Raw genomic sequence first — 13828 nt, 5'->3', positions numbered from 1 at the left:
CTCAAGAAGATAAAAGAAAAAGCTTTTTTAAAAAAATAAGCATATAAGAATTATGGCATAAGGACTTTGCTTTTGGCCACAAGAGAGGTACTGATACTGAACTGTACCTACCGGAAACAACTAGAATCCTGGACAAAAATATATTTTCAGACATTGAATATCACTCAGTACAGGGCTGTGATCCTAGAAAGGAGAAAAACATCAAGGTGAGTCCTCTGGCAAGACCCCAGCATGAGGGTGGGGTGGGGGGTCCCAAGCCAAGTACAGAGGTCACCCTGAGCTAGAGAAAAAGAGCTCAGAGCATGAGAAGATGAAGTACCTGAAACTTGTGGGACAGAATCCCTGAGAGGAGGGAGCTAGGCAGAGAAAGAGCTCCAGAAATCTGCCTAAGGGACCCCTTATGACTTTGAATACTGCGATTGTGTAGGATAAAACTCCATAAAGCCAGGCAAAGAAGAGTCACTAGGAAAATAAAAATACTAGTGAGCAAAAAAAAAAAAAAAAAAAAATGCAAAAAGACAAATATTGAGCTGGCCGGTTAGCTCGGTTGGTTAAAGCACAGTGTTATAGCACTAAGGTCAAGGGTTCAGATCCCCGTACTTGCCAGCTGCCAAAAAAACAAAGACAAATACTATATGATTCCACTTATATGATATATCTAGAGTAGTCAAATTCACAGAAACAAGTATGGTGGTTGCCAGGAGCTGGGGGCAGGGGGACATGGGGAGTTGTTTAATAGGTATGGAGTTTCAGATTTGCAAGATGAAAAAGTTCTGTAGATTTGCTGCAGAACAGTGTGAATATACTTAACACTACCAAACTGTACTATTATGATTAAGATAGTAAATTTTATGTGTATTTTACCACAATTTTCTAAAAAATGAACAAACAGAAGAACTTGCACAGGACGGGGAAAAGTTTGAGTTTCAACCAACTCAATGAAAAGACCTTGCTTAAGACACAGAGTAATCAAGAAAGACCCCAGAAAGGCCACACCCGAGAAACAGGATGAAGTAGACTAGCCTAACTCTAGACTCATTCTAATAATGCTTAAAAACAAGCCGTAGGAGAATAAAGCTGATGAACAAGCAAATTAACTGCCTGCTAAACAAAACCCATCATTTTCTCAAGAATTTTTTTTAAAATTTAGACAGGCACCAATGTATCATTCACAATGCCTAGCATCCAATCAAAATTATTATACACAAAAAAAAAAATCAGAAAAATGTGACCCATAATGAAGAGAAAATTCATTCAATAGACACAAGCTCAAAACTGACAGAGGATGGAAATAGCAGGTAAGAACTTTAAAGCAGCTATATAAATATGATTTAAAGAAAAATATTAAGGTAGGAGAGAAATAAAACTGTTTTAAAAAAACTAAATTGGACTTTTCTTTTTGGCAGCTGGTCAGTAAGGGGAAACAAACACTTGACCTTGGTGTTACAAGGTCACGCTCTAACCAACTGAGCTAACAGGCCAGCCTAAATTGGATTTTCAATGCTGAAAAAAATAATATCTGAAATGACAAACTGACTGGATGAGTTTAACAAACAATTAGACATTACCACCAAAAAAGGTCAATGAACTTAATGACAGGACAATTTAAACTACCCGGACTGAAGCACAGAAAACACACACACCAGAAAAAGGCTTACAAAAATGAACAGTCTCAGTGACCTGAGAAACTATACCAAGTGGGCTAACACACATACAATTAGAGTCGCAGGAAAAAGAGGGGAGCATCAAAATATTTAAAGAAACAACGGCTAAGAATCTTCCAAATTCAATGAAAAATACAAATCCATAGATTCAAGAAATTCAATTAACTCCAAGCACTATAAGCATAAAGAAAGCCACATCAACGATAAAAAGAAAATCCCAAAAACAGCCTGTTAAAAAAGACACATTACATACAAAAGACAAGGTAAAAATTACCACTGACATAAAAAACAATGCAAGCCAGAAGACCAAGGAATGACATCTATAAAGCACGAGGGGAATACTGTCAAGATAGAATTCTATGTGCACAAAAATATACCTCAAAATTTCACATGAATAAAACTGGTAAATTGAATGAATGGAAACCTGAGAAAACTATATATATATATATATATATATATAAAATAGGAAATAATTCCCTACTCTGATGGCAGACTTCCTGAAGGAAAGGAACAATGGGTTTATCTGTCTTCCTAATACCAATTTGTATACATAAAAAGAACCTAGTGAGTGTTTCTTAATGATGATAGATAGTGTTTGGAAATAGTGTAGAATGTTTGCTCATGGGGACTGACCTGAATAAGTATTTCATTACGGCATGTTTTAGGCTTTAATCTTACAGACTAAAGCCCTTACAATGTACACAGTCTCCTGAAGGGACGTTGCAGCTTGGATGGGTACATGAAGTTAGTGCACTGTCCTCTTAGTTTTCCCAAAGCCCTTAAATAATTTGTTCATTTTTCCCCTATAATTCATATTTTCAAGCCAAGAACCCAGAAATATGCTTCAATTTTAACCCTATCAGTTAATATTTACATTATTAGGAGAAAGCTTAAATGACATTTACTTTTAAGCAAATTTTCTTAAGCTATGCATTTTAATACAGGTAGTACACAAAGATTACAAGTAAAAAGCCAAACAGGCTAAAACAAACAAATTAGACTTTGTTATGATAAAAGTGATGCAGGTTTGTTTTAGAAACTTCAGACAATTCCAATAAGCAAAACCAAGTACACTTCACTGATATGCCACTGCTTACATTCCACGTATATTGTTCCAGGTTTTTTCTAATATTAAAGTGCATATATAATTTTTATGGAAAAATAGCATTATACTGAATATTCAGCTCCATAAACTACTGTGTTCTACTTAATGTTCAACAAATGCCTTTAAATATACTTCTGCATTATTTTAAACAGTTGCATATATTTTAGTCTATGGATGTACATATTTAACCAACTGTTGTCCCCCCCCCAAAAAAAGGTGAAATAAAGAAATTTTCAGAAAAATAAAAGCTGAAAAAACTTCTTGCTAGCATTTTTTTCTTTTTCTTTTCTTTTTTTGGTAACGCTACAAAAAATTTTTAAATGTTAACAATGTTGAAGGAAAATTATTTCCGGATACTCAGATCTGCACAAAGAAATGAAGGGTATCAGATGATAAAAATATGAGTAAATATAAAATAATTTTGTTATTTTGCACTTCTTTATAAGATAATTTATAATTTAAAGCAAACAATAATGATATGTTGTGGGGTTTATAACAAAGGTAAAGGGTATGACAATAGGGGACTGGCTGGTTGGCTCATTCAATAGAATGTGATGCTGGTCAGCAAGGTCAAGAATTTGGACCCCCATACTGGCCAGCAGCCAAAAAAAAAAAAGGAAAAAAAGAAATGGCTAAGAAAATGGAAACAAACTGATGTAAGGCTCTTCTATTATTCATGAAGTGTTATAATATTATTTGAAGAAGAATGTGGTAAGATATACATTGTAAACCCTACAGTAACTACTAAATAATTTTTAAACATATGAAATGAGAAAATAAATACACAATTCAAAGCAATAACTAGTATTTAAAGACAAAGGATCACTGAGAGAGGCAGCCAGACTTATCCAATATTTTCACCTGTTGCTACTGCAGAAATAAAAATATTCTCTAACAATTTGACTCTGATCTCATTTTGGTCCCACCCTTTAACTCAAAATATAGAGGCAACCAAACCCACCTGAGAAAACTCCTGAAGAAACTGCACATAGACAAATAGTCCAGAGGGTTCCAGAGAGAGAATCGAACTATATGAAATCTAAGTACCTTCATCATAAGCCCATAACCTGACCAGAGAAGCTTGGGTCCCAAAGCTTTGGCACTAATCACCTTTATTTCCATTTAAACATTATCTCCAGTGAAGAAACATTTTTAGATCCACTTTTCAATACAATTTCATATTTCAATAACCAAAAGAAACACGCTGGCATTTTCAATATCAAGGGGTCAATTTTTCTAAGGTGCAGTTCCTTTTTGCAACCATGTGTCCACACGGACAAAAACACAATGACTTGGGCTTGAGTGAGCTCTTCAGGGAACATCCAGTTGTTGATGCCAAATACATGTCAGAACTCCAGGGATGAAAATCAAACAGATTTTCTGAATCATCCCATGCGGTCACTTGGATCCACTCAGAGCTCCGAGTCTGTGACAAGTCCTCTTCTTCAGCAAGATGTGACCAGTTGTTGCTTGCCTCCGGAAGCTAGGATTTTTTTAAATGGTCCTTGAATCTCAAAATATATGTTAACACCCCAGACCCATCCTAAACTTCCTTAGTGGCTTTGGGCAAGCCATCTGACCTCCTAAAATCTTGAATTAATTACTAGGTAATTATTATATTAACAATAGCTAACATTTACATAGGACTTATTATGTGCCCTGCCTGGGATCAAAGTGATTATATGTAATGCATATGTAATATAATAAATAATACATAATAAGTACATAATATATATTTACTTAATCCTGGGACAAAGAGAGTTGGAGTAACTTGCCCCGAAATTACAAAGGTAGAAGTGGTAAAGCCAGGGATTCAAACCCAAGATTTACTCCAGCTCTTAACCTGCACAACATATGGCCACTGGGAAAGGAATGATTGGAGGTTGAGATGTCCCAAAGTCAACTTACTTCTAGTAACAATTTCAAGGTGACAACAGACAAAAACTGGGAGAGAATACAGTAACATGACTTCTTGCTCCTGTTCCTACCACCACATCTGCTGCCCCCACAGCCTCCCTCTCACTGCCCCAAAGGGCAGTTGGAGATAGATAGCTCCACTATAATCACCCATCTGTGTACCAGATCTGTTCTACGTGCTGACATGTCCATCTGGTTTTCACCCCCTTAAGGAATGCATTCATTTGTTCATTCAACAAATATTTATCGAGTACCTATTATGTGCCTGGCCAGGCACTGTGCCTGGGAACACAGTGGTAAGTAGACAAGTAGAAACCTTGTCGTTGCAGAACACACAAGCAAGTACAGGAGACAGGTATCGAGCTCAAAATTAACTGTGTGATGAGAGAGGGGGAAATTTAATACAAGAGCTAATATTTGGGCAGAAGTGTGAGGAAAAGGTGGGAGTCTGTCAGTCAGAAAAGAAGAGTGAAATTCCAGGCAGGGGAAAAACACATGAAGAAATTTAAAAGACGGAAACAGATTTGAGGGTTCCATGACTGTGGGGGTGTGGGCAAGAGAGAGCAGAATAAGAAATTATATTAAAGGGATAAAGCAGGCTTTGATGGAAAGCCAAATAAGCAAGTATAGGGAAAGTGAAGGTAAATGGTCAGGGTCCCTCAGATGTTCAGAATCTTGCCGAGCATTTGATGTAAATATGCACGTGCGCCCAGGTGTTCCTTGGTTATTGTCTGATGGAATTGTGTATGGGCACCCAGGTGTTCTTTATTTGTCTGACTCGCCCCCAGGTGTCCTGGGTGATCCGACTTAAGTATAAAGGATGAGTGGCTCTGATCTATAGTGTTCCCCACCACGAGGACGCCCCCAGGGGGTGGGGCGGGCACAAGAAGGCTGCTACTGCTGTTGGAGGCTGTTGCTGCAAGCTATTGCTGGGTTTCAGTAGGTTTGAAGGGTCTGTGGGTCCTAGCCTGACAAGCAAGGATATGTGTCTCTTCACCCTCTTCACATGCCAATAAAATGACAGAAAGGAGCACAAAAGTAATAAGCCAGCAACAACAAAGAGTACGGGAAGGAGGTCATCAGTGGCTATACAAACAATTCACCACTGGAAAGGGCGTTGACTCATGAAGCAGTGGAGAAAGCCACAATCTACATACTGAGCTCTTGACAGATGTCTAAGTTTGGGATTTTCCAAAAACAGACCCTGAGACAAAGATTTGTATACAGGCAATTTATTTGGGAGGTGATCCCAAAAAAGCACAATTTGAAAGTGGGCAAAGTGAGATGGGGAAGAATGGGAGAAAAAGCCAATAGAGTGCATGTTAATATGAATATTACTGCTGTGGACAACTACAGCTCAATTCCACTGGGGGAAGCAGAACACACCTCAGAATGATCTCACAGCGAGACCAGGGAGCTGGAATATTTATCCAACAACTTCCATCCCTCACTGGCCGAGGGTTGCCCCCGAAGGCATTAAATCCCCAGTACTTCCAGGCTGCCACGCATGCTGAGCAAAGCTCTCGGGTCATAGGAGAAAGCCTTCAAGCAGAGAAGCAGAGAGAGGTAGGTACCTGAGGTAGGACACTCAATATATACAGGAACTGTGACTGCAGGTGAACTCAGAAGTAGGCTGCAAGGATGACAGCTTCTGCCACGATCAGCTCCAAACTCAGTGACTGGAAAATGTGGAGAGCGGCAAAGAGATAAGACAGGGGAATCAACTAAGATTCAGTTCTCCAGACATGGAAGACTCTGGAGCCAGAGGATCACCCACTTCTTGCTTTGTCACCCATGTCATCCAGTGAATGGACTAGAAAAAGTGAGACTCTAGAGTCAGACGTACCTGGGTAAAATCAGATTTATTTGAGACACGTGGCTCAAGTGGCTACTTGGAAGACTTTGTAATTTAAGAGGCCAGCTCAATGTCTGACAAGAAATGTTCATGCAATATAATTGTTGAATGAATTAATGAAATAATGACTGATGGCAATTAACCAGGGAGACTGGTTAGGAGGCTCTGTTACTGATCCAAGTGAGGCCTAATTTGAGGCTAGTTCAGTGATAAAGGAGGATTTAGGGAGCTTTTTGAGAGGTAGAATCAATAAGATTTATCAGGCAATTGGATGTCAGGGTAAGGAAGAGGGAAGAATCACAATGACACCCATGTTTCTGGACTGAGCAACTAGGAGGATGTGGTTGCTAAGAGCAGGACAAGATGCACACCACCTCAGCCTATCCCATATGATTTCCTAAAGGCTCTGGGAAAATAGGAGTGCTCCATCACCTGTGTGTTTAATTGAAATGAGACTGACACCTTTATGGAACTAATTCAATGGTGACAGAGATATATTTGATCAAAAATAATCTCTGGATAAGCCTAAAATACATTATGTCAATTGAAATAAGCCAGACAGAAAAGGATAAATACTGTATGATTCCATTTATACAAGATACCGAATATAGGCAAATCTATAGAGACAGAAAGCGGATGCCAGGGGCTGAGGGGAAGGGGAGAATGGGACTGTTGGGAAAGTGAAGGAAAATGGCCAGGACCCCTCAGATGTTCAGAATCTTGCTGGGCATTTGATGTAAATATGCACGTGTGCCCAGGTGTTCCTTAGTTATTGTCTAATGTAATTGCGCACGTGCATCCAGGTGCCCTGGGTTATGAACTTCAGTATAAAGGATGAGTGGCTCTGATCCACAGTGCCCTTGCTCCCGGGATGTCCCCGGGGGGGGGGGGGGGACACCATGGGGAGGCCGCTACTGCTGCTGGAGTCTGTTGCTGCAAGCTGTTGCTGCTGCTGCTACCCATGTCCCCGGTACCCTCCAAGAGGCTGCTGCCGCTGCTGCTGAGGAATTAGCTTGTGTTGTCTGCCAACGGCTCCTGGGATCTTTCCCAATTACCTAGCATGGACCTGCATGTGAGGGGTATGGGGACCCAGTCTGTACAATGGGCTTGAAAGGTCTGAGGCCTAGCTCTGACAACACAAATAGATACTTAGTATAACTAAAATAATGAAACATTTTGGCTTTAGTTATGATTTGCCTTACTCGACAACTGGCGTAGTTGTGTAGCTTGACAATTGGCTACCTCGGCAGGATTTCCACATTAGCCCTAGCTTTACAGGGGTGTTATTTTTTAATGGGTACAGAGTTTCAGTCTGGGATGATGAAAAAGTTCTGGAGAAGATGGTTGGTGGTGAAAGTTGCACAACTGTGAATGTACTTAATGTCACTGAAGTGTACACTTAAAAATGGTTACAATGGAGGGAACACTTATTCTATTTTATGGAATGACACATTGCCCGATTCTACAATTGCAATAAAACCAATCAAGATTTTTAACCAAAAAAAAAATTTGGTTACAATGGTAAGTTTTGTCATGTATATTTTACCACGATAATAAACTCAACCATCCATTTTGGTGATGAATATTCCCTTTTTTAAAAGTCTAGTCATGGTAGGTTAGAAATGAGGAATTGACAGGAGTTCTCACAAACCTAAACCCTCTGTTTAATCCACTGAGAAGTTACAACAAAGGCACCAGGATATAAAGAGATGACTCAGAAAATGATTCTGTGGAAGCAAACTGTCAGCTGCTGTTTTGACCCATTTCATAAAATACTTGTTTTTGTTTGTTTGCCTGTTCTTGCTCTGATCTTATCTCTTTCCATCACCATGGATATATCTCATTGGAAATTTGTAGCTATCGGTACTCACTTTCAGCAGTCAGTCTGAAGTGAGGTAGATCCAGAAATCAAAATCAGGCAAACTTTTATCTGGGCTGTGAGCTACACCTAGAAAATTTATATACAACCTAAAATTTAAGATTTTAAATTCATGGAAGTATCTTGAGATGAACAGTTGCCCCACTTTGAAATCTCCTGATTTAGCCTCTCCCTGTGAAGTGACTATCATCTCTGATGGTACAATTGGAATCACTTGAGAGCTTTAAAAATTAATGATACCTGGGCCCTAACCTGGAAAAGTCTGCTTTATTTCACCTGGAGTCCAGTGGGGTCCTCAGGATTTTTCTCACTAAAAGTTCCTCAGATGATTGTAATGTGCAGCCCAGGCTGTGAATCACTGATCTACACACTGAGAAGGTAAGACAAATTCACCCCACCCTGAAAGTGGGGGAGGGAGAGAATGTACAATTACCTAACAAAAAAAAAAAAAAAAAAAAATACAAGAGTGATAATATCACCAAACCAGAACTTTCTCTTTGAAATCTAAAATTTAGAGCTAGGAAGGAACTTAGAGAGCTAGAGCAGTGGTTCTCAAAGTGGGTTCCCTGGACTAGCAGCATGAGCATCAACTGGAAACTTGTTAGAAATGCACATTCTGGAGTCCACCTGGAGTGTGGCCTGGCAATCTGTGTTTTAGGAAGCCTTCCAGGCAATTCTGATGCAAGCTTAAGTTTAAGAACCATTGTTCTGGAGCAGTTATGGGGAGCTTCAAAAAATATCCCACCTCTCCCCAAAGATTTTGATTCAAGCATATTTTTAAACCTCCTCAGATGATTCTAATGTGAAAGAAACCAGGATGGAAAGCTACTAATCTAGTCCCACCCCTGTATTAAGAGATGACGAAAGGCTAGCCCAAGATTAGAGAACTAGTTAGTACAACCACCTGGACAAGAACTGAAATCACTTGATTCCAGGTGGAACTCTTTCCAGCTAGCAATTGTCCTTCTCTTACAGGTGCTAAATCCATTCTGGTATAGATTTAAATTATGATGCCTCTCAAAGACTCCATTGTTCCTTTACTTATAGTACTCAGTTCTAGGGATCTGATCTTGTAGTTACCTTTTCTATATCCCCTATAGTAGAAAGAGAAGGCTAGAAGACAGGCCACATTAAAAACAAGACAAACTAGGGAAATCTCGCGAGGCTGGAGCGCTCCGGGAGCGCTGGTCGAAGGCGGGTGAGCGGATGCTTCCCCCAGCCGGTGATGGGGCTGAGCTCCGCCGGCCTTCAGCCGCCCCTCCGCTGCTTCTGCCGGGTTCTGCGTCTGCTAGCTGAAGAGGCTGAACAGGGGCGTGGAGTCTCTTCCCTTAAGTGCATAGTGTGCGGGCTGGCAGAGGCTCTGAGTCCCAGTTGCCACAGCTGACGGCTGCGAGGGACTGAGAGCCGATTATAGGTATTCCTTTAGAAATGAGTTGCACAATTGAGAAGGCACTTGCTGATGCGAAAGCTCTTGTTGAAAGATTGAGAGATCACGATGATGCAGCAGAATCTCTGATTGAACAAACCACAGCTCTCAACAAGCGGGTAGAAGCCATGAAGCAGTATCAGGAAGAAATTCAAGAACTTAATGAAGTCGCAAGACATCGGCCACGGTCCACATTGGTTATGGGAATCCAGCAAGAAAACAGACAAATTAGAGAATTGCAACAAGAGAACAAAGAACTGCGTACATCCCTGGAAGAACATCAGTCCGCCTTGGAACTTATAATGAGCAAATATCGAGAACAGATGTTTAGATTGCTAATGGCGAGCAAAAAAGATGATCCGGGTATAATAATGAAGTTAAAAGAGCAGCACTCCAAGGTTGACATGGTACATCGTAACAACTCCGAAGGATTCTTCTCTGATGCATCGCGACACATCCTTGGAGCACCTCAACATGGACTGGAGAGGAGGCACTTGGAAGCAAATCATAATGAATGACAAGCACATGTTGACCAGATAACTGAAATGGCAGCAGTAATGAGGAAAGCCATTGAAACTGACGAACAACAGGGTTGCAAGGAACAGGAACGAATATTTCAACTTGAGCAAGAAAACAAAGGCTTGAGAGAGATCCTTCAAATAACTCGAGAATCATTTTTGAACCTTAGGAAAGATGATGCATCAGAAAGTACATCTTTGTCAGCATTAGTGACCAACAGTGACCTGAGTCTGAGGAAGAGCTGAAGAGCTTCCAAATCTGTAAACTTACATGGCTCCAGATGGTCACTAGGACTGGCCTATAAGTGAATGAATGAATGAACAGAAAACTCAATCCTTTGTTGTTTTTTGTTTTTTTCTCTTTTCTCTGTAATATGTACAGTGCACTGGCTAAGAGATAGCAACAACAAAAAATGTATTGTTAATGGTCATAGACTTTATTCCAAAACAAAACTGAAAAGTAGAACTGCACCATTGTTAATTGGTGAACAAATGAAAGGTTTTCACAGTGATTGCTGAACATATCAAGAGCTTTCAGCAGTGCATTAGCTTTCTAGATGATAAAGTTGAATATTCCCAATAAATATTTGGGAATTCATAGAATGAAGTATCCCAACTTCAAAATATAAATTTTGCCACTTTGGTGAGTGGAGGATCCTCATACTAAATTTTATCCTTCCTGTTTGGTGTCAGAGTTAACAAATAGCTTATGTACTTTGAGACTTCAGCTTTAGTGATTGCCTGTCTAATTTCCCATTAATTTAAATTTTTGTCAAAGAAAATTCAGTTTTTAAGCCTGTAGGAATGTTTTATATGCACCAAAAACAAAACAGGTAATTTAATTTGAGCTAATTTACCATAACTGATACTTAGCTAACAATTTTCCATTACTTGCTTAAGTGTATGAAATATCATTTCAGGAATGAAAGAGAAGGAATACTTTCTAAGAAAGATCTCAGACATTGAGTAGGTTAAACTACTCTTCTGAAAGAATAAGTTTTGGTTCTAAGTCAATAATGAAGATGAGATTTTTCTCTTCTCTAATCTGTAGGATATTATGTAGTTCATTTAGGTAACAGAGTTGAGAAGTTTGGTATATAGCAAGATAAGTGTGGTAATTTCAAAGTAAATAGGGAATTCCTCTGGCTCATAGAAGCCTTTTTTTTTTAAAGAAGTAATTACGCTTGAAATACAGAAATAGTAAATTAAAATTTCAAAAAAAAAAATTCTGGATGCATTTTTAAGCTCTATCTGGCCCTCATAACTTGCAAGATTTTCATTATTTTTTTTAATTTTTTTCTTAATTTTATTTTGTCGATATACAATGTGGTTGATTACTGTGGCCCATTACCGAAACCTCCCTCCCTCCTCCCTCTCCCCACTCCCTCCCAACAATGTCCTTTCTGTTTGCTTGTCGTATCAACTTCAAGTAATTGTAGTTGTTATGTCTTCTTCCCCACCCCCCCACCCCCACCCCGGTTTTTGTGTGTGTGTGTGTGTGTGAATTTATTTATTTATTTTTAGCTCCCACCAATAAGTGAGAACATGTGGTATTTCTCTTTCTGTGCCAGACTCGTTTCACTGAATATAATTCTCTCAAGGCCCATCCATGTTGTTGCAAATGGCAGTATTTCATTCGTTTTTATAGCTGAGTAGTATTCCATTGTGTAGATGTACCACATTTTCCGTATCCACTCATCCGATGATGGACATTTGGGCTGGTTCCAACTCTTGGCTATTGTAAAGAGTGCTGCGATGAACATTGGGGAACAGGTATACCTTCGACTTGATGATTTCCATTCCTCTGGGTATATTCCCAACAGTGGGGTAGCTGGGTCGTATGGTAGATCTATCTGCAATTGTTTGAGGAACCTCCATACCATTTTCCATAGAGGCTGCACCATTCTGTAGTCCCACCAACAATGTATGAGAGTTCCTTTTTCTCCGCAACCTCGCCAGCATTTATCGTTCAGTCTTTTGGATTTTAGCCATCCTAACTGGGGTTAGATGGTATCTCAATGTGGTTTTGATTTGCATTTCCCGGATGCTGAGTGATGCTGAGCATTTTTTCATATGTCTGTTGGCCATTTGTATATCTTCCTTAGAGAAATGCCTACTTAGCTCTTTTGCCCATTTTTTAATTGGGTTGCTTGTTTTTTTCTTGTAAAGTTGTTTGAGTTCCTTATATATATATTCTGGATATTAATCCTTTGTCAGATGTATATTTTGCAAATATTTTCTCCCACTCTGTTGGTTGTCTTTTAACTCTGTTAATTGTTTCTTTTGCTCTGTTAATTATTTCTTTTGCTGTGCAGAAGCTTTTTAGTTTGATATAATCCTATTTGTTTATTTTTCCTTTGGTTGCCCGTGCTTTTGGGGTCGTATTCATGAAGTCTGTGTCCAGTCCTATTTCCTGAAGTGTTTCTCCTATGTTTTCTTTAAGAAGTTTTATTGTTTCAGGGTGTATATTTAAATCCTTAATCCATTTTGCGTTGATTTTAGTATACGGTGAGAGGTATGGATCTAGTTTCATTCTCCTGCATGTGGATATCCAGTTATCCCAGCACCATTTGCTGAAGAGGCAGTCCCTTCCCCAGTGAATAGGCTTGGTGCCTTTGTCACAGATCAGATGGCAGTAAGTGTGTGGGTTGATTTCTGGATTCTCTATTCTATTCCATTGGTCAGTGTGTCTGTTTTTATGCCAGTACCATACTGTTTTGGTTATTATAGCTTTGTAGTATAGCTTAAAGTCAGGTAGTGTTATGCCTCCAGCTTTATTTTTTTTGCTCAGCATTGCTTTGGCTATGCGTGGTCTTTTATTATTCCATATAAATGTCTGGATAGTTCTTTCCAGTTCTGAGAAAAATGTCTTTGGAATTTTGATGGGGATTGCATTGAATTTGTATATCACTTTGGGTAGTATGGACATTTTCACTATGTTGATTCTTCCAATCCAAGAGCATGGGATATCTTTCCATCTTCTTGTATCCTCTCTAATTTCTCTCAGCAGTGGTTTGTAGTTCTCATTATAGAGATTTTTCACATCCTTGGTTAACTCAATTCCTAAGTATTTTATTTTTTTGGATACCACCCCTATTATAAGGTAAACTCTCCCCTTGGGTCCATTAAATCACTCTCTAGAATAATAGTGCATATTATATGATTATATGACTAGTATCATACTGAAATCTCTGTTAAAAGCTATGAAGCAGATATGTCTAACACTGGACTGTAAGAATTATCAAAAGCTAACATGCAAAGTACCTGATCACAATAATGAAAAGTTACCTAGAGAGCCACCACACATCCCAGTCTGCCTGGGTCAGTCCTGGTTCAGTCTCACGTCAGACCTATTTCCCAGTGTAATTACTACCAGGACCCCTCTTCACTCTCAAAAGTATCTCAATGTGGGTGGTAAATTATATAGCCACCTTGATTACAGTCCTCCTCATCTGGAATGCACG

The 13828-nt window shown here is 39.2% G+C and overlaps 1 protein-coding gene across 1 annotated transcript; it reads left to right on the top strand.

The window, feature by feature from the left end:
* The first annotated feature begins 9745 nt into the window (after positions 1-9745).
* LOC134370399 (FGFR1 oncogene partner 2-like) lies at positions 9746-10679 on the top strand. The gene is given in 1 exon segment (XM_063087532.1): positions 9746-10679. A coding segment is annotated over 1 exon segment (762 nt). The 5' UTR covers positions 9746-9848; the 3' UTR covers positions 10611-10679.
* The last annotated feature ends 3149 nt before the right edge of the window (positions 10680-13828 follow it).

The sequence above is a fragment of the Cynocephalus volans genome, chromosome 2, assembly GCF_027409185.1.
Source record: "Cynocephalus volans isolate mCynVol1 chromosome 2, mCynVol1.pri, whole genome shotgun sequence".
Classification (NCBI taxonomy): domain Eukaryota; kingdom Metazoa; phylum Chordata; class Mammalia; order Dermoptera; family Cynocephalidae; genus Cynocephalus; species Cynocephalus volans.
This window is presented reverse-complemented; position numbering and strand designations above follow the sequence as displayed.